We start from the raw sequence: 27640 nt of genomic DNA on the forward strand, positions 1-27640 counted from the left end.
ACAGAGGAATAGGTTATAAAATGCAAATAAATTTGATCACACTGAGTGTGGCAGTGGTGGAAACTGACAGGTAGAGAAGGGGGCAGCCCATGGTTGACCAGGCAACGTTTTCTAAATATGCCAGGGTCTGAGCTTGAATGTTAAAGGCTGCAACACTGGGAGCATGTGTAAAATGATGTATCACAGGAGGAAAAGAATATAGGAACAGTAGTGGAAAATTTAGTAATGCCCTGCGGGATGGCAGCAGGTGAGGCTCTAAATAAACGCAGTACGGTTGCCAGTTTCGTGACAGACAGTGGAGTGGGAGGAAAGAGCCAACTTCTAATTGGGGATAGAGCCTCAATCTGGAATCCTAGCTCCACCATGGCCTGACTGTGTGACCTTGGGCTGGATGAATTACTTAACCTTCCCTGTGTCAGCTTTCTCATCTTATAAAACAGGGACATATCGGGCCCTATGGGGTAACAGAATGAAATGAGATGAGGCATGGTGAGTGACTTTGTCTAATGGTAGGCTTAACCATGCTAGTTATTATCACTCTTTAAATCCACAAGCAATTCACTCAAATTAGTTTTGGAGCATTTATAAAGCATGCATGAAAGTCTAGCTATCTATTATATCAGTTTTAAAAAAAGCTTTGGTTTTCAAATAGCCAACTGCAATCCATTACAAAGTCCTGAAATAAAAAGAAAAACCATGATCCACTAAGAAAGCGGACTGTGACTAAGGATTTATAAATATTTTATTGGTGGTTTTACTTAATGCTGAATGCAGACAATACAAAGAAATCGGCACTGAAAAGGAAACATTAATCTTTAAAAAGTGTAATATATTTACATATATTGACCAGTTTTATTTAGGTTTACAAACAAATGTAAAACTAATTCCAAAGCTTTCATTCTGAATATACTTTGGTTCTTTTTTTTTTCTTTTTTTGCTATACCAAGTATGTTTAACTTTGTTTGTATCTAACCTAAAAGCAAGACTCTGCAAGCTGATCTTAAAACAAACAGTAAAGCAGGAATTTTAAAATAGCTCTTTAAGGGAGGATAAAGCCATATGAAAGAAAAAAACCTCAATAACAGATATATAAATACAAAGGAGGAAATACCAAGAAGCGAAAAGAATCACAGAAGTACCAATTCTACACTAACTGTAATTTCTGGTTCTAGCAACAATTCAACTAGCAGTAGCTTAGATGCTGTTGTTCTAGAAAATAAAGCCATTAATTCTTTCACTACAATTTTCAGACTTCACTCAATGGACAATTATTAAGCATTCAGATTCTTTTGTAATAACCTAAGAAGTGATTTATACATACAGAAACATTAACAAAAGAGGCCTTCAAACACACTGCTGAAAGCTGCAATATAGTTTGGGGGCCAGATATCAATGTACATGATGTTAGCAGTCAGAAAGAGTTGATGACACTCAGCATAGTATGGCTCAGGGCTGTTAACTGAGGAGTATTCCACCCGTTCCTGCCGTAGGAGAATTACTGACGTAGATGGGACTGCGACAAAAAGTCTGACAGGCCTCTAAATAGGACTCCACATTAAATAATTATGATACAACTGTGACAACACAGCTAGCTTATAGAACTGACGTTTTCACGGAAATAGCACTACAGAATTCTAGTGACAATTAAATATGAGAATTATTTTCCCCTGCTAACTATTCAGTAGAAAAAGAGTTTGCTGACTGCATTTTTGATGAACAGGATACCTCTAATATATACACCAGAGGAAATTAGAAAGTGAGCAAAGTGAACTCCTTAAGTTGATTTTTTCAGATACTAACAAGCAAAGTAGTTTATAACAAACCAGAATCACCCTAAAGCAAAGATTAAATCAATCAGTTTTGAAGGAAATATAGTTCCTTTCAAAAGTTTTGTTTGGTTTGTGACTAGACTTCAAAATATTGAAATAAACCAAACAGATTCTAACACTATTAATTTGCTATACAAGATTTTTCAAATGTACTCTAAGTTGAAAGGTTTTGCCCTCTCCCCAGAGAAAGTAAATAAAAAGAAAAAGGGACTCTCGCAAAAATAAACAAAACTAAAACCACCACCTAAACCATTCATAAAAAGAACACTTTTTTCTTTTTGGATACTTCAATTGGTCCAAGATCAGGATTTCTATCCAAAGGACTTCCTACCCTCTTCCCTCAGCTTCTATTCTCTAGTCATTTCCATGTTTTTATCAAACAGGTTTTATGAGTAGATTTTCTTAAGAAGTCAGGTTGAGTGAGAGGTAGCATTAGGATGCCCTATACTTGACTATAGTATGAAGTTCAAATGAACACATTATTCTTCTAAAACAATTACAATAAGTAAAAGTGCATAAAAAGAAATGTTCAGCTCTCGCTGCCTTGCACTAAGAAAAATTTTCAGAAACTGAGAATCAATGTTGGGAGCCAAGAAATAAGCATTTGCCTCATCTCCTTTAGCTCCTTTAATGCACCAGTTCAGGCTGGTTTTCCACAAAGGGCAGCACTCCGCTCACATAGTAGGCAATGCCAAGAGACAGTAAAGCAATGACAAAGATCAGGAGCAGGACCCTCCAGAAGCCCAGATCCTCTACGAACTCCTGCCATGTGGTTCGAAAGCTGGAAAGGACTCCTTCACCTTGCTGTAGGTTGGGATTGAGGAGAGAATGGCTTTCCATGGCACTGTGGAAAGACAAAGAAAGACACATTTCACCCATTTCAAAAACATAAAACAGTAAATCATGTTATTTACAAAAGGCCAAACTTATAATACCAAAGTTACAAGGAAAAAACTGACTTATGTATATGCTCTCACCTACCTCCCTGATCATTCCCATATCCACAGTATCTGGACAGTCTACCCCGAACTATAAATTGAGAAACTGCAGCGATTATTTCTTGGTTAGTATCTAGCAGAATCAAATTAAAAATCCTAATCATATGTCCCAAGAGGAAGTCTTGACATAGGTCAAATGAGTTGTTTTCATCAAGATATAAACACACTTAATATTTAGAAGATTCAAAATGAAAACTCCTAATTTGAAATTTTATGAGAATGAAAATAAGCATTTACATATAAGTGTGTGAATGTAAATGTTGAATGAGAATTTTAATTAATTTTAGTTCAATAATCTGATCAATGAAGGAATTACTTCTTCAAATGTAATTTTGTAACAATGGAAGCTTATTTCTCAGTCTGATGTACATGTGGACTGGTCCAGTCATTAGGAATTCTTAATAGTTTCTTCCTAGTGGTTTTGGCCTTGTCTTATAAAATAATATTGAATAAGGTAGTGCAAATACTATCAAAACACCGATTCTGATATTTAAAACACTGTCATTGAGAAATATGACCACCAGAGAGAAAACAGAATGTCTACTTTGGTATTTGAAGAAAGCACTATTATGAACTGAAAGCTTTATGAGATCAGCACCCATAGTTCTGTCACAACATGCAGGCCCTATAACATGGTATCATTTAGATTAAAGCCATAAAGATGAGAATCTTAGGCATGAACTCTCTATTAGTTAGAAAAGCTCATTACTATCCTTCCTATACCCCTTCTTTTCACATTCCTCCAACTATCTAGGCACAGAATAATGAAAACAACAAAACAATGTCTTTAGAGTCTTATTTACCATGAACTATGAAAATATACAAAACTGGCAGTTTTTTTAATGCTAAAACATTATTTTACTTCTTGGCACTGTTAATGAAAGGTCCTTTAACCTTTATTGGTATTAGGGCTTCTCTAGTCACAGCCAGATGCCTTCCTCATGGGCCAGTCTGTTCAACATCCAAACTCTTTTCGTATTAAAAATGCTTGCTCTCAGCCAGGCACAGTGATACACTCCTGTAATTTTAGCAACCAAGGAGGCTGAAAAAGGAGGATTGCAAATTCAAGGCCAACCTCGGCTGGCAACTTGTTGAGATCCTGTCTCAAAATAAAAAATGAAAAAGGGCTTGGGATATATCTCAGTGGTAAAGTGCCTCTGGGTTCAGTACCAAAAATAAATAAATTTTAAAAATAAATAAAAGGGATGGGGAAGTGGCTCAATGGGATAGCACCCATGAGTACAAACCCCAGTACTGGGAGGGTGGGGTGGAAGCAGCTTCATCTCTAAATAAGAGAAGACATTTTCAGTAGGGTTCTACAATAATATGAGAATTGTATATAGATGTTTATACTGTGTATAGATGTTCATAGCAGCATTATTCATAATATCCCAGACATGGAAACCAGACATGGATCTACAATAATATGGGAACATTAGAACAAGCAAGTTTCAAAGATTAGAACATTGAGAAGACCTGAACAAGTGTTAACCATAAGCAGATAAAGTTCAGGACAGGTTTAGTTTGACCTATATGAAGTTTTTTGACTGTCTAAGCTGACATGCTTTCATACTCAAAGATGTAAGATATCAAATGAGAATTCAGTGAGCACTCTCTAGGAGATCAAGAAGCTCAGCCAAAATCAGATTTTCCTTTTGGTACTAGGTATTGAACCCAGGGACACTTAACCACTCAGCCACATCCTCAATATATTTTTTTATATTGAGGCAGGGTTTTGCTAAGTTGCTTAGGGCCTCACTAAGTTCCTGAGGCTAGCTTTGAACTTGTGATCCTCTTGCCTCAGCCTCCCAAGTGACTGGTATTATAGGTATGCACCTCCATGACCAGCCCAATCATATTTTTTTTAAAAATATTTTTTAGTTGTCAATGGTCCTTTATTATTTTTTTTTAATTTATATGTGGTGCTGAGAATCAAACCCAGTGCCTCACATATGCTAGGCAAGCACTCCACTACTGAGTCACAACCCCAGCCTCCAATCAGAATTTTTGATAGAGAGATTATCCGATGAAATGCTTTCCACTGTTTGGAGGCTACCTGACTCTAGTGTAATTGTGTGCGTGTGTGTGTGTGTGTGTGTGTGTGTGTGTGTGTTTAATCTTTATTTTTAAATATGTGTTATCTATACTTAACTCTATAATAAAAAAGAAACTAAATTAACCTTAGGATACTATGTAGGAGTAGAAAAATGTTATTCAACAACTTCATCTATAGGCCCTTATACAGAAGTTAGGTTATGTATCTGGGAACCCCAAGGAAAACACTGTATTAAAGCATTTAAAACCTTCCTTCATCTTCTGCCCTAGAATATGTTAGCACCCAGCTGAGCCATAATGCTGTATGCTAGCTAATCCCTTTAAACTTCTTTCTCCTACCTTTCTTGAGACATGATTTCACATGCTATAAAACTCATCTTTTAAAACTATACAGTTCAGGGGCTTTTAGTACATTCACAAAGTTGTAAACTATCTCCACCACCTAATCCCAATACGTTTTCTTCACCTCTCTAAGAAACTCTGTACCAATCAGTTACTCCACATTGCTCCTCCCCGAAGCTCCTTGTAACCACTAACCTACTTCCTGTCTTTGTGGATTTGCCTGTTCTGGAAATATCGTATAAGCAGAATCATATGATATGTGGCCTTGTGTGCCTGGCTTCTATGCAGTATGTTTTCAATACTGCCTCATGTTGGAGCATGTATCAGATTTCATCTTTTTTTGGTGGATAATATTCCATTCAGTGAACAGGTGACAGTTTGTTTATTCTTTCCTCAGTTGATAGACTTGTGGATGCTTTCCATGTCTGGGATATTATGAATAATGCTGCTATGAACATCTATACACAAGTTTTTGTATGAACATATGATTTCAGTTGTCTCTGGTATGCACTTAGAAGTGGAATTGTTGGGTTGTTTTCTAAAGTGGTTGCACTAGTTTATGTTCTGTCCAGCAAAGTGAAGGTCCAATTTCTCCCTATTCTCCATAACACCTATTACTGTCTGTTTTTTTTTTTTTTTTTAGTTGTAGATGGACACAATACCTTTATTTTATTTATTTATTTTTATGGGGTGCTGAGGTTCAAATCCAATGCCTCACACGTGCCAGGTAAGCATGCTACCACTGAGCTACAGCCCCGGCCCCCTGTCTGTGTTTTTGATTATAGTCATCCTAGTAGATGTGAAGTGATATTTCACTGTGGTTTTGATGTACATTTTCCTAATGACACTCCTTTAAATTTAATTTAAGCCTCAATCACTGCATTTGTACCATGACACTTCGGGGTCTAAATAAGGCAAGAAAGCTAGATAATAAAAGTATTAATGATTTAATTTTTGAAGAATTGGCTTTATGCAAAGGTGTAAATAATACAAATTCTCATGCTGAATTTAAATGACAGGTTTGTGAAAAAAAGCAGGGGTATTGAGCCACTTAGCAACTAATCACTTCTTAGTCAAGTAATTAAAAAGGAAAAAAAAAAAAAAGCTAAAAGTGTATTTCTGATAAAAAAGGATCCTGGAAACTGGCTATTAACAAAATAAAGGTCTCAAAAATACACCAAGTAAAAACACATTCTTGGACATTTTTCATAGTAAAGAAGTTTAAAATAATGTAATTTATTTTAGAAAGGTGAAGATAAATTTCAACTTATCTTAAAGGAACATGACCTTTAACAAAGAATAGTTAACATTGCTAAAGTGCTTACGACACTGTTGACCCAGAGCGTACAGGTGAGAGAAAAGGGCTTGCAAATGCATCTTTAACTTTGTTTATCTAAAATTTGTCAGTTTTTGATGGTAACATGAAGAGCATGAGAACTTTATTATCTTAAATTGCTTTAGGATAATAAAAAATGAGTAAAAGTATCTAAACAAAGTAGACCTAAGCTTGAAAGTGGCATTTAATGGTCCCCCGTAGTATACCAGCCAGCACAGAAAGGAGGAGGAAGGCAATCATGGGTGCAAAGAAATCAGATGAAGGAAGGTTGATGATGAAAAACATTTCATTTAGAACCTACAGATACCTGATCCCAATGGTCTAAGTGACTGGTGTCACACTAAAGTGAAGTCCTGGTCAACCAGATATTAAGTGAACAGCTGTATTTGTATTCTACAGAAAAATTTGGGAACAAACAGTAGTAAGCTCATCACCCTTCTCACCCCACTGTATAATGTAGAGGCCAAAACTCAAGGGTGATCCACCAAACTGCATGCTACTAAAAACTAGGCCAGGCCTACTGACTTCCCTTGTTGAGCCAGTGAGGCCGCACAAAAGATAATTTGCCACCTTTTCAAAACTTCCTGAACCATGTTCTCTGCTGCCTCCAGATGAAAAGTGATGAGATACTTAGGACCTCATCAGTCACCACATCTTAGCTTCAATTACTTAGAGAAACCCAACTTTTATTAGTTCTAACTCCTGTGAAAGCCACTTTCAATGACTGAATTGTGCATGTGTTAAGTCTTATCTTATTTTCCCTCTTCTTATTTCTCAATTCTACTTCCCTACCCTTGAAACTATCTTTTTGATCTTTCTAATATTGTCCAAGTTCTCAGTCTTATCTTTCTCTTCCTTTTTTGAAATTTGATTCTTTTTGTGACCTGTACTTAAAATTCTCAAATTCCTGTTTCCTTCTGTCAGATTCAGATTTTAACTACCTCTTCTCCCTTGTACTGCCAATATAGCAGGTGGCTGGCTGAACATTATGTGCATGGAGCACATAAGTACTTTCTGTTAAAAGCTTCTCAATTGTAATCTGAATTCTTAAAGACCTATATAGAGTTCAAAGATAAGTCAAACCCTGCACTTGAGAGCAAAGAAACCAAATTCACCGAGGTCCTACAAAAGATCCAGGTACTTAGTGACTTGCCCCTTAAAAAATTATATATCAAGTACCTTTCACTCTCAGCTGTCTGCATGGTCTCCAGTTTTGAGTGGGTTCCTCTGTTAAATCCTTTTACCTCCTGTTCTTCCAAAGATTCCAGCAATCTGATGACATCTTTATTCACTCCCCTGCGCTTTGCCAGAACTAAAGGAGTAGCACCTTGATGATTGCTAAGAAAATTCATAAAAATAAAGATATATAAGCAGTTATATTATCCTGTTAGTTCTTACTTGTTTAGATCTCAGTGAAGAAATGGGATCAATTAACTCAAAATTAACTTTGTAGCACAGCCAATGTTCAAGCCAGAAGCTGATGCTTGAATCAACCTACTTTCTTCCTTCCAGGGAAAAGGAAAAGGAGAATCCACAAGCAAAAGAATGGGTAAATGACAGTAAATAAAAAGAGAACATCTCGGAGATTTATGGGACAGTCTAGTTCTAGACTCACTGTTATTAGACACATTTTATGGGGAGAAAATATATTTTTAAAATCTTAAAAGAATTTTTTAAAAAGCTACTTTTGTTCACTCAGCTATTTAATAGTTGTACCAAGACAGAACCCTAACACACTGAATCCTACAGTTAATTCCCACCACATTCTGTCCTGTAGTAACAGAATCATTTACTGTCTTGTTCAGGTTCAGGAGCATTGCAGCATCAATAAACCAGGACAAGTAACTGTCACTTAAACCTCAAACTCAGTTTTAAAGGTGGCCTGACATCTTTCTCATTCAAGAAACAGGCTATTACTAAATCAAATAAAAACCCATTACTTCACCAAACTTCCTCAGTCCAAAGACCCTGAGCCCCAGAGAGATTATGAAGTTGGTACATTATGTGACAGAAGGCAAATGAACTTTGGAGTCAGGAACTAAGTTCACATTCCAGCTCTGTTCCTCATAGCTGTGTGATCTCCTCTCAACTCCTTCATGTATAAAATGAAGAGAACAAATTACTTTAAAAGCTATTGGTTCTGAAGATGAAATGAACTGCAACGTAAGCAACACAGTCTAGCTCACAATAGGTTACCTTCTTTCCTTCTTTCCCCATCTTAATTATGCAATTAATTAGTAGAAACTAGCCACAATTTTCATAGAAAAAATTATAGTGCTTCAGCATAAATCTAGAAGTTAGTCTCTTGTTCTCTCACTTGCCTAACAAGATCTCACTGTCTTCAATGCTTTCCTGAACCTGTCATTACAACTGATCAATGAAGAAACAAAATCAAGACTCTTGAGATTAGACCACTGGTTTAAAGACTAATGATAAAAAATTACTAGACTTCAAAATCTACAAAAAACTTACCATATATCAATTTTGAGTCCATTGGAAACTAAGAATTGGATGGTATCCACATGGCCACAGAGGTGAAGAGCTGTGTTTCCTTGGTAATCTGTGGCTAGAAGGTCAGCACCAAATTTATGCAACAGCTGGCAGATGTCTACATTCCCTCGGGCTGCTGCAAGGTGAAGGCCTGTCCTGCCCCTGCTGTCACGGATATTTGGGTCAAAGCCACTTTCCAGAAGCCGTTTAGAATAGTTAAAGTCTCCATCAATACAGGCTTGTAACAAGGGCACATTAGTTTGAGAAGAATCATTTACAAAAACGTAGGACATTGTTCTAATGTGAACAGAATATGCCTGTAATAAAATATGAGGTGAATGAGATTTGATGAAGCCAAACTGAATCAAGACAATGAAGTCAACCATGAAAGTACTATTTCTTACCCTCTTGGCCGCTTGCCTATAATAAAATTTCTTTACTGAACAGAAAAAACAATAAGAAAGTTATCAATTATATTTTATTTTTCATTAAAATATACCATTTTCTTCACATTTGTTAGATCAAAATTACAAATAAATTACTATGAAGCTCTGTTTTGCTTTTTACCATGTAAATAATTCTCTTTCATATATTTGCTTTTCCTTGTATTTGTGATATTTTATATGGTAAACAAAATTACCTGAATAAAAAAAAATTAACTTAATTGGCACTCAATAAGGACTTGTTAGAATGTTGTACTTACAGCACAAATTTCAAGTTTTCATAGAAGAGAAAAGTTAAAGAAAATAATAAACTGAATTTAAAAATTGGAAATATCATGAAATCAACACAGATTCACATACATTTTGACATTATCAACCCCATTGTGCTGTGTTGTGTGATCATCTCAATACATGATTTTGCTAAACTCCCACTGTCTGAAGACAAGAGAAATGAGAAAAAGTAGTCCTTCCTGGGAATGTAGAGGTGAGACAACAGCAGCAATCCCAACTGTGCCCACTGTAACATCTCTCTCTCTCTCTCTCTCTCTCTTCCCCTTGGTTCACTTAAGAAAAAGTTCAAGCTTGTCAAAGAAAATTTTACTAGGAAACTAAAAACAAACCAAAACAAGATAATATAAAAGCTGAGAAGAATGCATTTACAGAGATTTCTTTCTTACTCTAAGGTTACAAAAGCTTGGGCACAAATGGGCTCAGCTTGCATTTCTCAGGAGAAGTCTTTCTTTCTGGAACACTAAGGGAACTAACTGGATGCTAGACCAATCTCATCTTGTGTCTAAGCTCCAGGGCATTCAACAAAGTAGGACTGGCTGTGGATTCTGGTGGGACTGTTGGCCCACCCTCGTTTTAGTGTTTCTGCAGCAGAACCACCATCCGTCCAGGTCTGGGCTAACTTTACACTGAACTCTGCTGCTGCCGTGGGTTCTCTGGGGGAAGGAGAGGCAGTAACATAGACTGAGGCCCTGCTCTGATCCAGGCATCAACTCAAGGCTTTTTAATGAACTCTACCTAAATTTCCCAAACATTTCATGGTAAGGCTTATTATTCTTAAATTTCAGTGAGAGTCACTGTAGAATTTTAAGTCAAGGAAATAGTATCACCTTCTGCCATTCAGAAAATGACTTGGACAGCAGCATGGGGGAGCTGATTAGAGAGGAAAAGACTAAAGGTAGGGAGATCAATGAATAGGTTAATGTAGCAATCTGGGCAAGAAATGATGAGAGTCTGACCTAAGATAGCAGCAGGGAGGAGGGGACATCCTGGAGAACAGATGACTCAGTCGATATGACTGAGTGGATGTGATGAGAGTGCACCTGGTCAGGATGATTCCAAATAAGGGGAGAATGTGTTTATGATCAAGAATTATAGAGGTCAAGATGAAATAAACTTCAGATTATAATACTAAATAATGATTTTTTTAAAAAAATTAACTCCATGAAAAGAATTTACTCAATAAAATAGGAACCTGTTTTGGAGGGTAATATCCCCATTTTCCCCTATAGTATTTACTGGTTTGGATAATAAAAATAGGTTTTCACAAACTTTTGAAAAAATAAAACACCATATATCAAGTGCTTTTTGATAAGTAATATATTCTGTCTAAATTCTGTAAGAATAGATACTGAAAAAAGATCTCCTTGGTGTTTTGACTCAAATACAGTAAGAATTCTCATGACTGTCAGAATGGGATTCCTTTTTAGTGTGGGCTCAGTAAGAAGATAAGCCTTTCTTGTCTATTCAATTTTAGCTAAGAATAAGTGTAGTGAATTTTGTCACCTTCTTTGTCCCTGAGAAACTTGCAAACCTTACCCCCATGTTTACTAAGCCCAATACAGATGAACAGTGTTGTTCATCTTGATCACAGAACTGAATCTCCTCTAACACGAGGCCACAGGTCACTAAGGGTTTCACATATTGTGAGGGAGTCCCCAGCAGAAAGTATTTACGCCAGGTATATGATAAGATCTTTCCTCCAGTGGCCACTCAACAGTTTCTCTGAATTCTTAAGCAGGTTCAACAAAAATATTCAGTAATGTGCCAGCAAGGATCTACATACAATAAAAAAAAATTTTAAGTTATAGCTAAGGTGTGGCATGAGAAAGAATGTGCTGTCTATTCCATACCGACAGACCAGTGGGGCCTGTGGGCATTCTCCAGAAAACCTGCGTGTGGCAGCAGCTCTTCAGGCTAGTGAAGTAACTGACCAGGAATAAAGCAGTGAAAAGCAAGAAAGGAAGGGCTTAATGTGGAGCTGCAATGTTGCCCACAAACAAGAAAGCATGAAAGAAGAAAAATCAAAATATGTGCCATCAACAGAGAACAAACTATGTTCCAAAAATATACTCGCAGTCATTTTGTTTGTTTGTTTGTTTATACCAGGGATTGAACCCAGGGGCACTCAACCACTGATCCACATCCCCAGCCCTATTTTTTTTTTTTGTATTTTATTTAGAGACAGGGTCTCACTGAGTTGCTTAGCACCTTGCCGGCTGCTGAAGCTAGCTTTGAATTCATGATCCTCCTGGCTCAGCCTCCCAAGCCACTTGGATTACAGGCCTGCACCACTGCACCTGGCTCACAAATGTACTAGCAATCATTTTTTGGAATTCAGAATGCATACCTTTTTACATTATAAATGGAGGCTGGCTCCCAAATCACACCACAAAAGCACTGTTTTACTTCTTTAAACTCTTTTTGAGGTGCTGGGAATTGAACCCATACATAGCCTTACACCTGGTAGGCAAGTGCTCTACCTAATTGAGCCACATTTCCAATCCTTAAAAAAGCTTTTTTTTTTTTTGTACGAGAGATTGAACCCAGGGGTGCTTACCACGGAGCCACATCACCAGCCCTTTTTTATTTTTATCAGAGACAGAGTCTCACTGAACTGCTTAGGACCTCAATAAGTTGCTGAGGCTAGGTTGGAACTCCTCCTGCCTCAGCCTCCCAAGTTGCTGTGATTACAGGCATGTACTACAATACTTGGCTTACAAAAGCATTTTTTAGAAATAAAATACTATTTTTGAGAGTGTGGAGGAACAGTGAAAACAGCCAAGAGGATACAGTTAAGAAAAAAATACTTTTATGTGGGTGTGGTGGCACTTGCTTTCACAGTGGGGAAGTGGGGAGAGACATAAGACATGGTCTGACTCTCCTGAAAGAGATTACCCTTAGGAGTGTACAACAGAGAGGAAGTTTTCCTGCTGGTTGGAGACTGTCAGGGGCTTGATCACTTCACCTAGAATACGAGTGGAGCTGAAATTCCTGGGTTCGAACCCTAGCTTAGCTACTTACCAGCTGTATGACTCTAGCACTCAATATGCAAGTTATTCTCCTTACCAGGCTGAGCACAATACTCTGCTATACTGAAGAAAGCTTGCCTAGAACCTCAATCCTTTAGTATCAGGGCAGCTTCTAGGATTGAGGAGATATCTAGATAACTCCTCCACCCCACCTCCCCACAAGAGTGAACTGGTTCCTGGCAGGGGAAAATCACCAGGCCTGGTGCATGAAGAGTCCATAGTAGAAGTGGCTATGCCCCAGAAGTATGCTGGTTGTTCACCAGGCTCCAGCAGCCTAAGGGACAAGGCCTATAAGGGAAGGTGTTTGCGGACTGGTTCAGAGGTAGACACCCTGGGATTGTTAAAACATAACTGGGGGTCAGGTGTGGGACAACTGGTGCAACGTTGACACTTTAAACTCATGCTCTGTGCAACTGCCCGACGGCCTTCATTAAATCAATCATCCTTTCGGATGAGGTGGCCACCTAGATCTAAACAAGTGCTCCTAATGCCAAACAGCTCTTGTCTGAATCTAAATAAACCAATGAGAGGTTTAGGTGGGAGCCTATGAGTCAATGACTTGATAGAAAGTTCTATTTAATATTCTTTTTCTTTTATTACTCAAACTTTAGACCCACAATCTTAGGCCAATTATTAAAACTTTAAGATTATATTCTATTTTTAAAAAATAATTTAGCCTTTATTTTATTTGTTTTTATGTGGTATTAAAAATTGAACCCAGGGCCTCACTCATGCTAGGCAAGTGCTTAACCACTGAGCTACAACCCCAGTCCTAAGATCAAATTCTTGATGGTTAGGATCTAATGGAGAGAAGATATTCTATTTAAATATATACTGTACTTTAAAGTGGTCTTCTATATCTACTATACATAATGTATTGATTTATTTTTCATTTTGAAAAGTCACTGAGAAAGATAAGATTAAGTTCTACATTCCTTGGTCCCAATGAACAAACTGCATTATCATCATATAGCATTTTCTTCTTCTTCTTCTTCTTCTTCTTCTTAAAGGGTCTAACTAAGCTGTTTAGGGTTGTGCTAATTTGCTGAGGCTAGTTTTGAACTTGTCTTCCTCCTGCTTCAGCCTTCCAAGTCATTGGGATTACAGGTGTGTGCTACTGCTCCCAGCTCCTATATAGCAATTTTAATCAGAGATCAAAGCATCAGACACTTCATTAAAATGCAAGGAAAAAATGGCACAGCTGGAGAGACCTTATTAGATCTTATTGCCTACGTTTTCTAATGTCAAAGAAAAGGACTAAAACTGAGAAAATGAATCATATATATTAAATGGAGCATCAAAATCTGTATTTTCTATACCTGAATGGGTTATTTTCATCCTTTTAAAAGGATTCTGTTGTGTCAAAGTATAGAATAACCACAAAGAACCTTGAAACAAGAATCATTTCAGATGAAGTCATTAAATCCTAACCACTAGTACTTTAGAATGACTGTTCTTGAAACCTAAGCTCCAGGGTATGGATATAGCTCAGTGATACAGATAGAATGCTTGTGTGCCTGAGGCCCTGGGTTCAATCCTCAGCACTACAAAATAAACAACAGCAAACAACACCTTCTAAAAAGCAAAACAAACAAACAAACACTAAGCTCTGCACATTCTCACAGATGTTAGGTAAGAAACAAAAAGTTATAGTTCATCTTAAACTAAAGATGGATTTAAAAAGACTGGAAAATAAAGTCCTATTAATTGTATGGCCAGGATTCCAATTCCTTGAGTTTTCTGTCCTAAATAAAGATAAACCATGAAAATATTTACTTTGGGTTCTTGAAAAAGAAAAGGGACATCCTCTTTCTGAAAGTGTAGTAACAAGTAAATTAAAAAGAGGAATTGAGACTATATCCTTTTAGGATATCCCAGTACTCTAAAAACATTAGAGGAAAGACATTTTTTAAGTAGAATCTTCTAAATTATATTTTCAAAGTAAAAAAATAATAAACATTTAACAAGAGCAATTTTGAGATAGAGCTGAATCCACCACTAACAGATATACTTTTTACTTTATACCTAAATTTGTCAAGAGTTCACACTTTGTGGTATATGTAACATTTTAGTCTACTTTGGCTGTGTCTAAAATTCCCACTATTGTGATTTTTTTTCAACAAGATATCAATTACTCCATAATTAAAATTTCATTAACACAGTAAAGGAGAAAATTAATTTGAAATGTGTGAATACTTTTTATAATAGGGGGTTCATTATGTAATAGGCAGTTCATTATGTAAACATAAACTTAAAAGTTCATATACTAATTAAAACTAGGTTAATCAGGTATTACTTAATAGATGTTGTTAGGAAATTAAGCTTAATAAAAAGAAAAAGAATTTTTTTTGTCTGTTATTAGTTGTTTATAACATTTTTGACACCTATTAAACTATTATACTGCAGATACTAAGTGTTTTTCCTATGATAATTAATTTAACCCTTTCAGAAACCTTATAAGGTTAAGTACTAAAATTATCCTCATTGCATGAGTGAAAACACCAAGTTATTAAGTTTGTTTTGTAAGATTCTTCTTTACATAATGAATTAGCTTAGCAAACTTTTCTACCAAAGATTAAATAAAGGTAAATATTAGTCTAGCATATACATTCCAAATTAACTCCCTATAACCATTTCATTCAAAGTGAACTTCTTTCTAAACCATAGTAAAATACTATCCAGAGATGTTCTTCCTTTATAGGAAACAGCCTAGCACACATATTCTGAAGTAACCTTTTGTAATCATCTCATATAAAGTAAGCTTTTTAAAGTGTGTAAAAAAACAATAACATATTTGGAAATCTCTTCCATATGCAGGAAATAACTCATTTTTCTCAAGTATTTAATGGTTGACATAAAAAGAAAAGCCTTACCTAAATTCTTCTTTCTCCCAGAAAAATAAAAAAAACACCAACCAAGGATTTCTGATATATTTCTGTATAAATATTTGTTACTATTTTGTTTGAATTATTAAAGTTTAGTTATAATTCAACTTTTAGAAATCATATTAGCTTAAAATAAATAAATTGCTCGCAAAATTAATACTGCTTTTTTTTTTTTTTTTTTCTAAACCAGGGATTGAACCCAAGGGTGTTTTAACCACTAAATCACTTCCCCAACCCTTTTTTATGTGTTATTAGAGATAGAGTCTCACTGAGTTGCTGAGGTTAGGTCTGAACTCGTTATCCTCCTGCCTCAGCCTCCTGAGTTGGCTGGAATTACAGACATGTGTCACCATGCCTGGCTGATATTTTGTTTTATTCTAATACTTTTCAGTATTTTGCAGAATCTTTATTATATAATTTTGCCACATTTAAAATTCTTAGCAAGGGATCTCCTCCCTAGGAAGTTTCAGTTTATTTATTTTGAGTACTGGGGAATGAACCCAGGGTGCTCTAGTACGAGCTACATCCCCAACTCCTTATTTATTTATTTATTTTTTTGAGACAGGATCTTGCTAAGCTTTTGAGGCTGGCCTCAAACTTCCTGTCCTCCTGCCTCAGACTCCCAAATTGCTGGGATTATAGGTGTCCTGGTGAAGTTTCTAGTTTATAATCTGTAACTATATAATGAAAAATTAAATAAGCATTGGAAGATCAATTGGAAGTTTTTTTTTATACATGTATTACTTCTGTAATAAAGTTAATTAATTTTTTTAAAATGACATTTTTTTTTTCTAGAAACAGCAGTACGTTATTCAAATGGCTTAATGGTGCCACCTTGTGGCCTACCTACTTTTTGAGTTCAGCTTTAGCATCTGGTAAGTTGAAAAACAATAGGAGCACTTTTGGGCAACCCCTAACCCCTATCTAGTCCCTTGTATCCTACATAACTTTTGTCTCTTTTTCTTCTCACTTGAATAAATCCTCTTTTACACTCAAAAAAAAAAAAAAAAAAAGGAGCACTTTGAAAGTTTTCTTCATTTCATTTCAGTTACTTATCATAAGCATCACTGATTATAAACTTGTGAAAATTCAGAATTCGGATAAAGTTAAATTTTTCTTTTAGAAAACATTTACTAAGAAAATTTATAGGATAAGTGATTCCAGCTATTCTAAAATCCAAACCTCATTAAAGTCACCTTAGCAGACTAATGTATATAAAGTACTAATTAATGACATTTTAATTCATTTATTCAGTGTTTCAAAATATAGGAACTACAATTTTTACAAAATTTTCCTTATTTTCTAAATATCTCACAAAATTTAAACCAGTTGGAAGGCACAAGATTGTGTTCTTGGAAGAAACTTAACTATTTCCTTGAGATATTGTAGAGCTGGAAGGGTCATCCAGGGTCATCCAACCTAATCTCTTTATTTTACTAATAAGGATACTCAGAATCAGAGAGCTGCAACTTCACAGGCTACAGTACTCATTACCCATCACCCCCAAGGTTCTAATCCTATACATGATTCACTGTAGGAATATAAAGTATATTGCCTTCAATATGATAGTTTATTTTTCACAATTCTATTGTAATTTGACCCTTCTACACTCTAAATTTGTGCTAGGTGGGTGCTAGCATCCTTCATGCAAAGTATGCATTCTAGTGACAAGAGGATAGACAAGGGCCTTCCTCCCTGGATTAGACCACCCCACAGAGGATTTCTGAGGTGTGGACTCATATGTAAAGCTACACACATCACTCTAGTCTACTACATTTATGGCACAGGTAGAACCTTAAAATTCAGGAACTCCTTATATGCCCTTATTGAACCTACATTATACCCCAACTTCTAGTGGCCCTTGTAAATAAGTAGGACATACAATAAAAACAACAACTAGAGAGTAGACTAAGAAACCAATTTAGCCAAATGACCAAAGTCGTATGTAGAGGAGCAAAAGCTATGTGATGGAGATAAGCTAGGCTTTTCAACAAATGATGCTAGAGTTAATGGACATTTGTGGTATAAGAAAACATACTTGGTCTTTGTTCCTGATTATAGTCACAGAGCTAAAAGCATTAGAATTTCTTCAGAAAAGTGTCTCCTGCTGTTTGTAAGAAGCCCTTTCAACTACACTTGAGTTTGTGCTAATGAGCTGTTTCATTAGCACAACCTTACCCTATCTATCTCCTGATTTGTAGCCTTTGTAACATTAAAAAAATACATAAAATGATCAAAATTTGACAGAAAAATTCGCTACATAGGGAGAAATTTCCTCTTTCTGCCCACTGGATATAATAAGCTTTAAAGATGAGACCCTTGCAGGAAGAAATAAATGGCTGATAAGTAAGAGAGCTGAGGAGTGCCTGACACCTTAAAGGGAGCCTTTGGTTCTTTTTTTGCTTTTGGCTAGGAGTAGTAACCTACTGGGCAGGCATCTTTTGATGCCCAGTAAAAAAAATAGAAAGTCTATGCTTATAGATGGCCCTAGGTTCAAGAAAGAAAAATAGATTACCCTCACCTAGGTTTCCTAGCCCAGATTATGAGGATAATAGGCAGAAGTTGTATTTTTTAGCTAAAGTTTTCCTTAAGCTGTCACTTAGGAATCTAAGCAAGAAGTGGGAAACACCAATATTCTAATGCAGAACTGACTCACTCAGCAGTCCCAATAGCTTCAGCAGAATAACGATTTTGAGTGGAAGAGCAATGAATGACAACAGTTTTCTTCCTGATTGAGACTTGGTGTCTCCACTAAAATGGCAGATCTATGAGTTGGCTTTGTTTACATCTAGTACTCAGAGAGTTCTGAGAAATCTTTCAGAAATGGGAACAAACAATAATAAAACCCTATACTAGTTTCTCATGGAACTATTTTTAGACAGCTCAGAGACCCATCAGGCCATTGTGCCAATGTGGAGAAGGAAGGAGTAGTTAGTGACTAAGGATCTCAAGTTTTAATAGCTACATGGCTCTTCTAGACTTGCTGTATTCCAGGCATGTCTATTAAATAAATAGTTGTTGGGGGGATTTTGTACACTGTCAATTAAAATAGCTTGCTAGTTTTAGCAAATACAAGCCTCATTTTCCTTCTAGCTCTCCTACATTTCTCAAAACTACTTAATATTTTGTCATTTGCTCTTTGACAAATACCAAGGAGACTGGAAATAATACATTAAAAATAAAAGTTCTATATGGCCTGAGGTAAGGAGCATGATAAACCATAAAACTTGAGAATTATTTTTAAGAAACTTTAAATGATTGCTACTCTGAGTTTTTGTTCTGGTACTAAAGAGAAATGCATTAAGAAAAGAATTATGATAGGCAAGTTGTTCTTTAAAATGCTATTAAAAGATCATGACTTCATAGTCTTCAAACAATAAATAGAAAAATAAGTTTCTTATTTTTTAAAAAATAGAACAAATTCTACTTCCAAAATTCACAAGTTTTGGATTTGGGGAAATGATCTATAGTATGAAATGTTTAGTTTCTTACATTGCGGAAAGTATACGAACAGACACAGCTAGGTATGATGGAGCATGCCTGAAATCCCAATGACTCAGAAGGCTGAAGCAGGAGGATTGCAAGTTTGAGACCAATCTCAGCAACTTAGCAAGACCCTGTCTCAAAATAAAAATGGGCCAGGGATGTGGCTTAGTGGTTAAGCACCGCTGGGTTTGTGTCAAGGAAATAAACAAAAAAAGCAGACACAGAAATAAGAACAAATTAAATACAAATTTAAGTTCAAGTTAAAATACACAATACCTTTATTTTTATGCAGTGCTGTGGATCAAACCTCACATGTGCTAGTCAAGTGCTCTACCACTGAGCTACAACCCCAGCCCTCAAGTTAAAAATTTACCACTCATGTTTTAGCATATTTCCTGTAGCAATACTAACACAAATGTATCTAAAATATTATCTATCATCTAATACCATGTCCTTCCATACAACTTCTGTATTCTTTAGCCCAAATTTTAGTTTTTAATTAGCTTATTTAATGATTTTAGGTATGTAATTTATCCACATAAAAAAATAAACCCAAGAGTTCCTCAAACTTCTTAACCTCAAATACCTTTATCTCTACTTCACCTCAGTTGCCCTTACTTGGATTTTGCACATTTGGAAGTTAGTTCCACCACCCAGACCTTGACCCACAACTCCATCAGGATCTTCCATCTTTTCTACTCCCTTACACTATGAATTTTTCATTTGTTTCTCAATCTCTCCTTTAGCCCCCTTCTGGCCGCCCCAAGCAGGAAGAAATCTGCCTGTGCAACCGACCCTAACTCTATTCAGCCAGCTTCTAAGACAGATCACTGAAACTGTTCAGTATGAAGCCTTTCAGATTGGTTTCTTTCACTTAGGAACATGCATTTAAGAGCCAGTACATGACTATAACCCTAGCTACTCTGGAGGCTGAAGCAGGTTGATTCAATCTGAAGCCTGCCTGAGGAACACAGCAAGACACCACCCCCTGCCACCTACCAAAAAAGAGAAAAAAGAATACGCATGCATTTAAGTTTATTCTATTTCTTTCATAGCTTGACAGTTCATTCCTCCATAGTGCTGAATATTACACTGTCTGAATGTGCCACAGTTTACTCATTCAACTACTGAATGGCATCTTGGTTGCTTCCAACTGTTGGCAATTTTGAAAAAAAAAAAAAGCTACTGTAAACACCGTGGGCAGGTTTTTGTGTGGACCTATGTTTTTAACTCCTCTGCAAACAAAGATGGTTTTATTTCCTTTCCAATCTGTATAGCTTTTATGTCCTTATCTTTTCGTACTGCTTCATCTATGATTTCCAATACGGTGTTGAAAGGCAGTGGTAAGAGAGAACATCTTTGCCTTGTTCTTGATCTTAATGGAAATGCTTCAAGTTTCTCACTGTTAAGTGTGGTGTTAGCTGTTTTGTCTATATGCTTTATCAAATTGATGAAGTTTCCCTTTATTCCAAGTTTACTGACAGATTCGGTTTTTATCATAAACAAATATTGGATTTTGTTAAATGCTTTTTTTGGCATCTACTTGATCATGTGATTTCTTCTTCTTTATTGATGTAATGAATTACATTGACCTTCAAATGTTGAAACTACCCTAGGAGACCTGGGATAAACCCCATTTGGTGGTGGTATATAACTTTTATATTGTTGAATTTAACTTGCTAATATTTTGTTAAAGATTTTTGTGAGTGCTTCCCGTCTGTAATTTTTTTTTCTTGCAATGTCTTTGGTTTTGGTTTAGGATAATACTACACTAACAAAATGAATTAAGTATTCCCTTAGCCTCCATAATTTGTGAGAGAGAGCTGGTACAACTTTTTCTTTAAATATCTGGTAGAATTCATCATCCTGGCACTGTTTTAGAAGAAGTTTAGTTCTTATTCAATTTCTTTGAAAGATACAGGTTTATTCAAATAGTCTATTTCTCCTTGTTTGAATTTTGATTGTTATATCTTTTAAGCAACTGGTTCATTTTATCTAAGCTATCAACTTTTGGGGTATAGAGTTCACTTCTTTTATTATCCTTTTAATGTCTATGGGATCTGTAGTGATGCCCTTTCATTCCTAATATCAGTAAATTGTGTTCTTTCTTGGTTTATTGATCTTTTTTTAAAAAAAACACAAACAGCATTTGGTTTGACTGATAAGTAACTTCCTATTTTTAATTTCACTGATTTTGTTCTAATTCTTATTTATTTTCCTCTTAATTTGGATTTTATTGCTCTTCTTCTAGCTTCCTAAGGTAGGAATTTAGATGATTTTACATCTTCTTTTCTCATACATGTTTTCAATGCTATAAATTTCCCTCTAAGCACTGCTTTTGCTGTATCCCACAGATTTTGATGTTTTCATTTTCATTTAATTAGTAATATTCATTTCTCTAGAAATTTCTTCAAGCCATGTGTTATTAATCTCCAAGTATTTTGAGTATTTTCCAGCTATCTTTGTTATTGGTATTTAATTTAATTGCTTTGTGCTCTGAATGTAGATACTATATTACTTCTGGTTTTTCACATTTGTTAAAGTGAATGTGGCCTATCTTGGTGAATGTTTCACATCATTGAGAAGAATGTGCATTCTGCTATTTTGGATGCAGCAGTCTAAGATGTCAATTATACCCAGTTGATTAATGGTGTTGCTGAGTTCAAATATGTCCTTAATGGCTTTCTGTCTGCTGGACCTGTCCATTTCTGATAGAAGTGTGTTAAGGTCTCTGACTAGAATAACAGATTCATCAATTTAGCCTTCCAGTCATACCAGTTTTTGCCTCATGTACTTCGATGCTATTTCTGGGCACATACACCTTAAGGATGTTACATTTTCTTGAAGAATTGTTCCCCTTTATCATTATTCAATGACTTTCTTAATCTCTGATAGCTTTCCTTGCTCTGACTGAAATTATCATAGCCACTCTTGCTTTTTAAAAAATTAGTTTTAGTATGATCCCTTTCTCTATCCACTTACTTTTAATCTACATGTCATCAGATTTAAAACTTCTTTATTATAGACAACATATAGCTGGATTTTGTTTGTTTTTTGATTGACACATAATGTTTATGTATATTTATGAGGGACAATGTACAACGTGATTTTGACTCATGTATACAGCAGACAGGTATCTTGCTTTTTTGATCCAATTTTTAATTGGTACATTTATGCCACTGATATATAAAATGACTATTGATATAGCTTGGTTAATATATTAGACAACATATATACTCATTACTATTTTCTACTCATTGCCTTTATTCTTTGTTCCTATTTTTATCTTTCACTCTTTTTTTCTGCCTTTTGTGGTTTTAATTGAGAATTTTATATTTTTCCATTTTTCTCTCTTAGCAAATTGGGTATTTAAAAAAACCTTTTGGGAGCATATTTTTATACAATTTTTTCTAGCTGCTGAAAGATCTCACTGTATTAACTGGAAGCAACATAATGGTACTGTCATTTCACATTGTCTGATTCCTTCAAAACTTAAAATATTCTCTCTCTTCTTTGAGATCTCTTTGACTTAATTCCTTTTTCTTTTTCTTTTCTTTTCTTTTTTTTTTTTTTTTTTTTAGCAGAGTTTGAACTGAAGGGTGCTTAACCAATGAGCCACATCCCCAGCCATTTTTATTTTGAGACAGGGTCTCACTAGATTTCTTAAAGCCTTCCTAAATTGCTGAGGCTGGCTTTGAACCTGTGATCCTCCTCCCTCAGTCTCCTCCCAAGACACTGGGATTACAGGCATGAGCCACCACACCTAGCAACATTGATTCTTTATTTTACAGAAACTGAAATCTTACTGATGAGTTTTAGCTTTTGTGTCAAAGAAAAATTCTCAATTTGTCATCTCTTAATTTCATCAGGGTTATGTGAATCAATTTCAATACTGTCAATTTCACACTTTACTTGGAAACTCTGAACTTAGAATTATTTTGTAATAAAACATTTGATATGTATTAGTATTTGCAAAAATTATTTTTAAATAAACTACTGCTTTTATTTTTATAACTGGCTTTTAAAATACAATTTTTAAAATATGTCCACAATTCTTTGATCTACCTCTGTTCAGTAGGTAGAACTTTATTCTGCTCCCTGTCTATATGGGCCAGATTTATTAACTCACATCTAACAAACAGAATATGGTGAAAGGGGCTTCCAGGACTAGGTCACAAAAGACACTGTAGCTCTTGTGTATCACTAGCTCTGAACAAGGCAAGATACCATGTTGTATCACACTCAAGTAGTACTTCAAAGGAGACCATGTTGTGAGGCACTGAGTCCTCTTGCCTTAGCAAGGAATTGAAGGTTCATTTTGTCTTGGTTTTGAAAACTATACATTATTACGATTATTAGCAGTAGAATAGCTATTTTATTTCCATCAATCATTGATAAAATACTCCAAATCTAGCTACTAAGTAGCTGAAGTTAGAAGTAAAAATGAATAATAATGAGTGAATATAATGCTTTCAAATAATTTATATAAGATTCACAGCTAACTTCTCCCAAAGACTTGTCCAAACTTGCAATCCCCAATTCCTTTTCTCCTATTTGCTCTTGAAACAACACCAATCAGGTTTTCTCCCTCTTACTCTTGAAAGTACTCTGCAAGGTCGCCAATGACCTTCATATTGCCAATGGCAATAGTTATCTTCTAGTCTTCACTTCATCAGACTTGACAAATCAGCAGAAGGCAATACTGTTGATCACTTCCTCCTTGATAAACTCTCTTACTTTGGCCTTCAGCTCCACACTCACCTTCTTTTCCACCTACCTTCAAAAGCTTCTTCCTGGTCTCCTCTGAACTTGACTTCTTTTTCTTTGTTTTTGGTACTGAGGATTTAAACCCAGGGTCACTTAACCATACTCAGCCACATCCCCAGCCCTTTTTATATTTTATTTGGAGACAGGGTCTCACTGAGATGCTCAGGGCCTTGCTAAATTACTGAGGCTGGCTCTGAACTCTGAATACTTCTGCCTCGACTGCCTGAGCCGCTGGTATTACATCACATCTGGCTCCTCTGAACTTCTTAATCCTGCCCATTTGTGAACACAGAAAGTTCCCCAGCTCAATCCTCATTTCCTTAGATTATATCTCAATTTCACAGTCTCAAATGCAGTCTTTCTACTGATGTGCAAATTTCTACTCCCATTTAAACCTTGCCTTTGAATTCTAGTCTCTTTTCACCCATTTGAATAGGCATCTTAAACCTAACTAAATTAAACTGATTCCTGCTTCATCCACCTGCAGATACCTCTCCACCTTTGGTCTTTCTATCTCAGTATATAGCCACTGCATCCTTTCAATAGCTCAGGACAAAGGCCATGTCATGCTTCAGTCTTTCATTCTCTCATTCCAGTCAATCCATGAGCAAGCCTGTCAGCTACTCCTGGAATATGACTGCTTCTTACTATATAGTCCCCCTTTATCCATGGTTGCTTTCCATGGCTTCAGTTACCCAGGGTCAACTGTGGTCTGAAAAATCAGATGAAAAATTCCATAAATAATTCCTAAATTTTAAATTGTGCACCATTCTATGTAGTAATGAAATCTCAAGCTCTCCAACTCTGTTCCCAATGGAACATAAAGCATCTTTTTGTTCAGTGTATCATCTCTGTATATGGTACCAGCCCTTTAGTCACTTAGTAGCTTTCTCAGTTATCAGATCAACTATTGTAGTATCAGTGTTGTATATGCTTATATTCAAGTAACCCCTATATAGTAATCTTCATCACTATGCCTATGTCATTCACCTTGCTTCATCTCATCACACAGGCATTGTGTCACAAGAAGGGTGAGTATAGTATATCAGAAATTTTGAGAGAGACCACATTCACAAAACTTTTATTATAGTGTAATGTTATAATTCTTATTTTATTATTGTTTTTAATCTCTTACTAATGCCTAATTTATAAAGTAAATTTTTATCACAGGTATGTATGTATAGGAAAACACAGCAAACTTTATGTGGTATTTGGTCCCATCCAAGGTTTCAAGCATCCTCTAGAGGTATTGAAACATATTCCTCACAAATAAGAAGTAATTATGGTACCTCTATTACTACCACCTGGTCTAGGGCACTACCATTACTTGTATTACAGCACCTCCTCCTGACTGGTCTCTGTTTCCATGCTAGCTCTCACAGTTGATTCTGAACATAGCTGCCACAGTAATACTTTAAAAACATTGTCAGACCCCCCCCCCCCATTCCTCTGTTCAGATCCCTCTTACCACCTCCCTCCTCATTAGAAGCAAAAGTCAAAGTATTTACCAAGATCCATTAGGTTTCTGACCTCACCCTCCTCTCTACCCCCCATGCCCATCCCCATTATCCATCTGTTCAAACCCAATGGGCTCCTTGCTGGTCCTCCAATAAAACTGGCAGATTCTGGGCTTTTGTACTCACTTGATATGCTCTTCCTCTGATGGATCATGGTTATCCCACACTTCACTTCTGGTCAGGAGCATTTTCTAGAGCACTAAGCCTTATTTTAAAACACATCTGCTCCTTCCATGGCACTTCCTATCCCCCTTAACTACTTTTTCTTCTTAGCAACTGTAACCACCTAACTGGATATATTTTAATTCTTAATTTGTTTACCATCCCTGCCTTATTCTGGTAGAATATTAGCTCTATGTGCAAAAGAAATTTGTTTTGTCACTCTTAAACTTTAGAATGGCATCTAGCCATGAAAGATAATCTGTATACATTTGCTGTTGAATGTTGAATGAATATTGAATACACAAACTCAAATCCTGAGAAGGCTAACAGACTTGGGATGCTATAATATCCAACCTCTTTCCACAATGGGAAATATAATTTCAGGTCTAACAATGATAGGAACTGTGAAAATCCTTTATCTTCCATATTAACTAATTCAATTTGCTCTAAGTAACATAGTGAAATTCTATTTTTTTAAATTTCACAGCCTCTCTCCAATATGCTTCAAAGAGCCTGTTAAATATTAACTTACTGTTATATCAAAAAATCTTTAATTTATTTCTGATACTGCTAACATAATATTGCAAAAGCTAAGTGAAATCATCAAAACTGATATGGAAACACAAGTAATGAAGCATGTTAACAACCAAACAGGTCTGTCTCTATTTCAAATCAGATTGTACTGAAGTAGTGAGGACCACAGTCCAATATTAACTTCATTATCACTATAATCCTTAGTGAGCAAACATTTTTCTCACTAAACTCCTTTTAAACTAAAAAGTAGTTGGTACAGGACTCTTGCTTATAGCCACGAATATTAAGTCTGAGAGAAATCAGTTTGGGCTACAAATCAAATTAGTAAGCAAAAATTACAGGGAATTACCATGTTTGGACAGATAACAGAAACAGACAATAGAATAAGGGAGATGAAGCTCAAATTCTGCTCATCCTTTGCCAGTTGTCTGACCTCCCATAAGTTAATTTTGACTGTGCTTCAGCTTCCTTATCTGCAAGTTGGAAATGGTACCTTATAACATTGTGCAAAAATTCAATAAAATTAGTAGTATTTAAAACACTTGGCACAACAATGACACAAAATAAGCACTGAAGATAGCTACTATTGTAATATAAAGAAAATCAGCCCCACGCCACTGATAAAACAGCTCTTTAAACCAAGAAGCTCCTAGGAAACCACTGTTCCCTGAAGAATAAAAAGTGTTACAATTCAATGGCACACGTTTACCTTATGTTTGGCAGCCAATTCTGAACACAGTGGAACGTTCTAAAGAATAAATGCCTTTTTCTCAAGGCAGCTGGACAATATGGAGAGAAAATGATCTGCTTCTTAGCACTGCATGTTAATTAGGAGTGGAGGTCTGTGATCACCTGAGGCCTAAGTGGAAAGTGTGCAAATCCTGTCTTATCACGGGCACTCCAGGGCCACATGCCATTCTGGACAGTGCACTCACATCTCCACAGCTTCCATTTACGGACTCCTCATTACTTTCCGTGATGATGAAAGCACCAGGTGTCCTAGGACCCGGGCAGGCTTCCCGCTGAAGAGCGCGTCCCCACCGCCCCAGGTCTCCCCATCGCGGTCGCGGGTGCACAGGACACCCTCCCCGGACAAGCACAACCATGGTCCTCAAAAGCAAGCATGAACCCTCGTGGACCTTTCCCCGGCCTTAACAGACAGCACAGCCCGCGGGGAAGCCCCCTCGGACCCGCTACGGCCCCCTCGGCCTGGCTCCCCGCGGCCACCGGGCAAGGTTCGGGGAGCCCGGTGCCTTCGCTTTTCAGGGCCCACGACCAGGTCTCAGGCCCGGCTCTGCGGGCCTGATTCAGGGCTGGCATGGGGATATCAGGGATTCCCGCCCAGGTACAGCCTCGGGCCCCTGGCCCAGTTACCTGTGAGACAAGCAGCGGCGACAGCGGCAGCAGCACCTCCCAGCTGGCAGCAGAGGAGGAGTTCGGCCACTGAGACAGAGTGCTCGCCGAGCCAGAGCGGCC

General features: G+C 36.5%; 1 protein-coding gene across 2 annotated transcripts; it reads right to left on the minus strand.

Annotated features, from left to right (window-relative positions):
- Positions 1-724: 724 nt before the first annotated feature.
- On the minus strand, positions 725-27640 carry Ankrd46 (ankyrin repeat domain 46). 2 transcript variants are annotated; one of them, XM_046464712.2, is made up of 5 exons: positions 27539-27555; positions 11458-11559; positions 9033-9367; positions 7740-7898; positions 725-2673 (listed from the first exon to the last, which is right to left on the minus strand). In XM_046464712.2, the coding sequence occupies exons 3-5, from the start codon at positions 9341-9343 to the stop codon at positions 2457-2459; spliced, it is 687 nt and encodes a 228-aa protein (XP_046320668.1). In that variant the 5' UTR covers positions 9344-9367; positions 11458-11559; positions 27539-27555; the 3' UTR covers positions 725-2456. The 2 variants fall into 2 exon arrangements, with proteins under 2 accessions (XP_046320668.1, XP_046320667.1); XM_046464711.2 differs by lacking the exon at positions 11458-11559 and having other exon boundaries at positions 27539-27640.

This window comes from Marmota monax, unplaced genomic scaffold, assembly GCF_021218885.2.
Source record: "Marmota monax isolate L192 unplaced genomic scaffold, Marmota_monax_Labrador192_F-V1.1 WCK01_AAM20220418_F8-fsc00003, whole genome shotgun sequence".
Lineage (NCBI taxonomy): Eukaryota > Metazoa > Chordata > Mammalia > Rodentia > Sciuridae > Marmota > Marmota monax.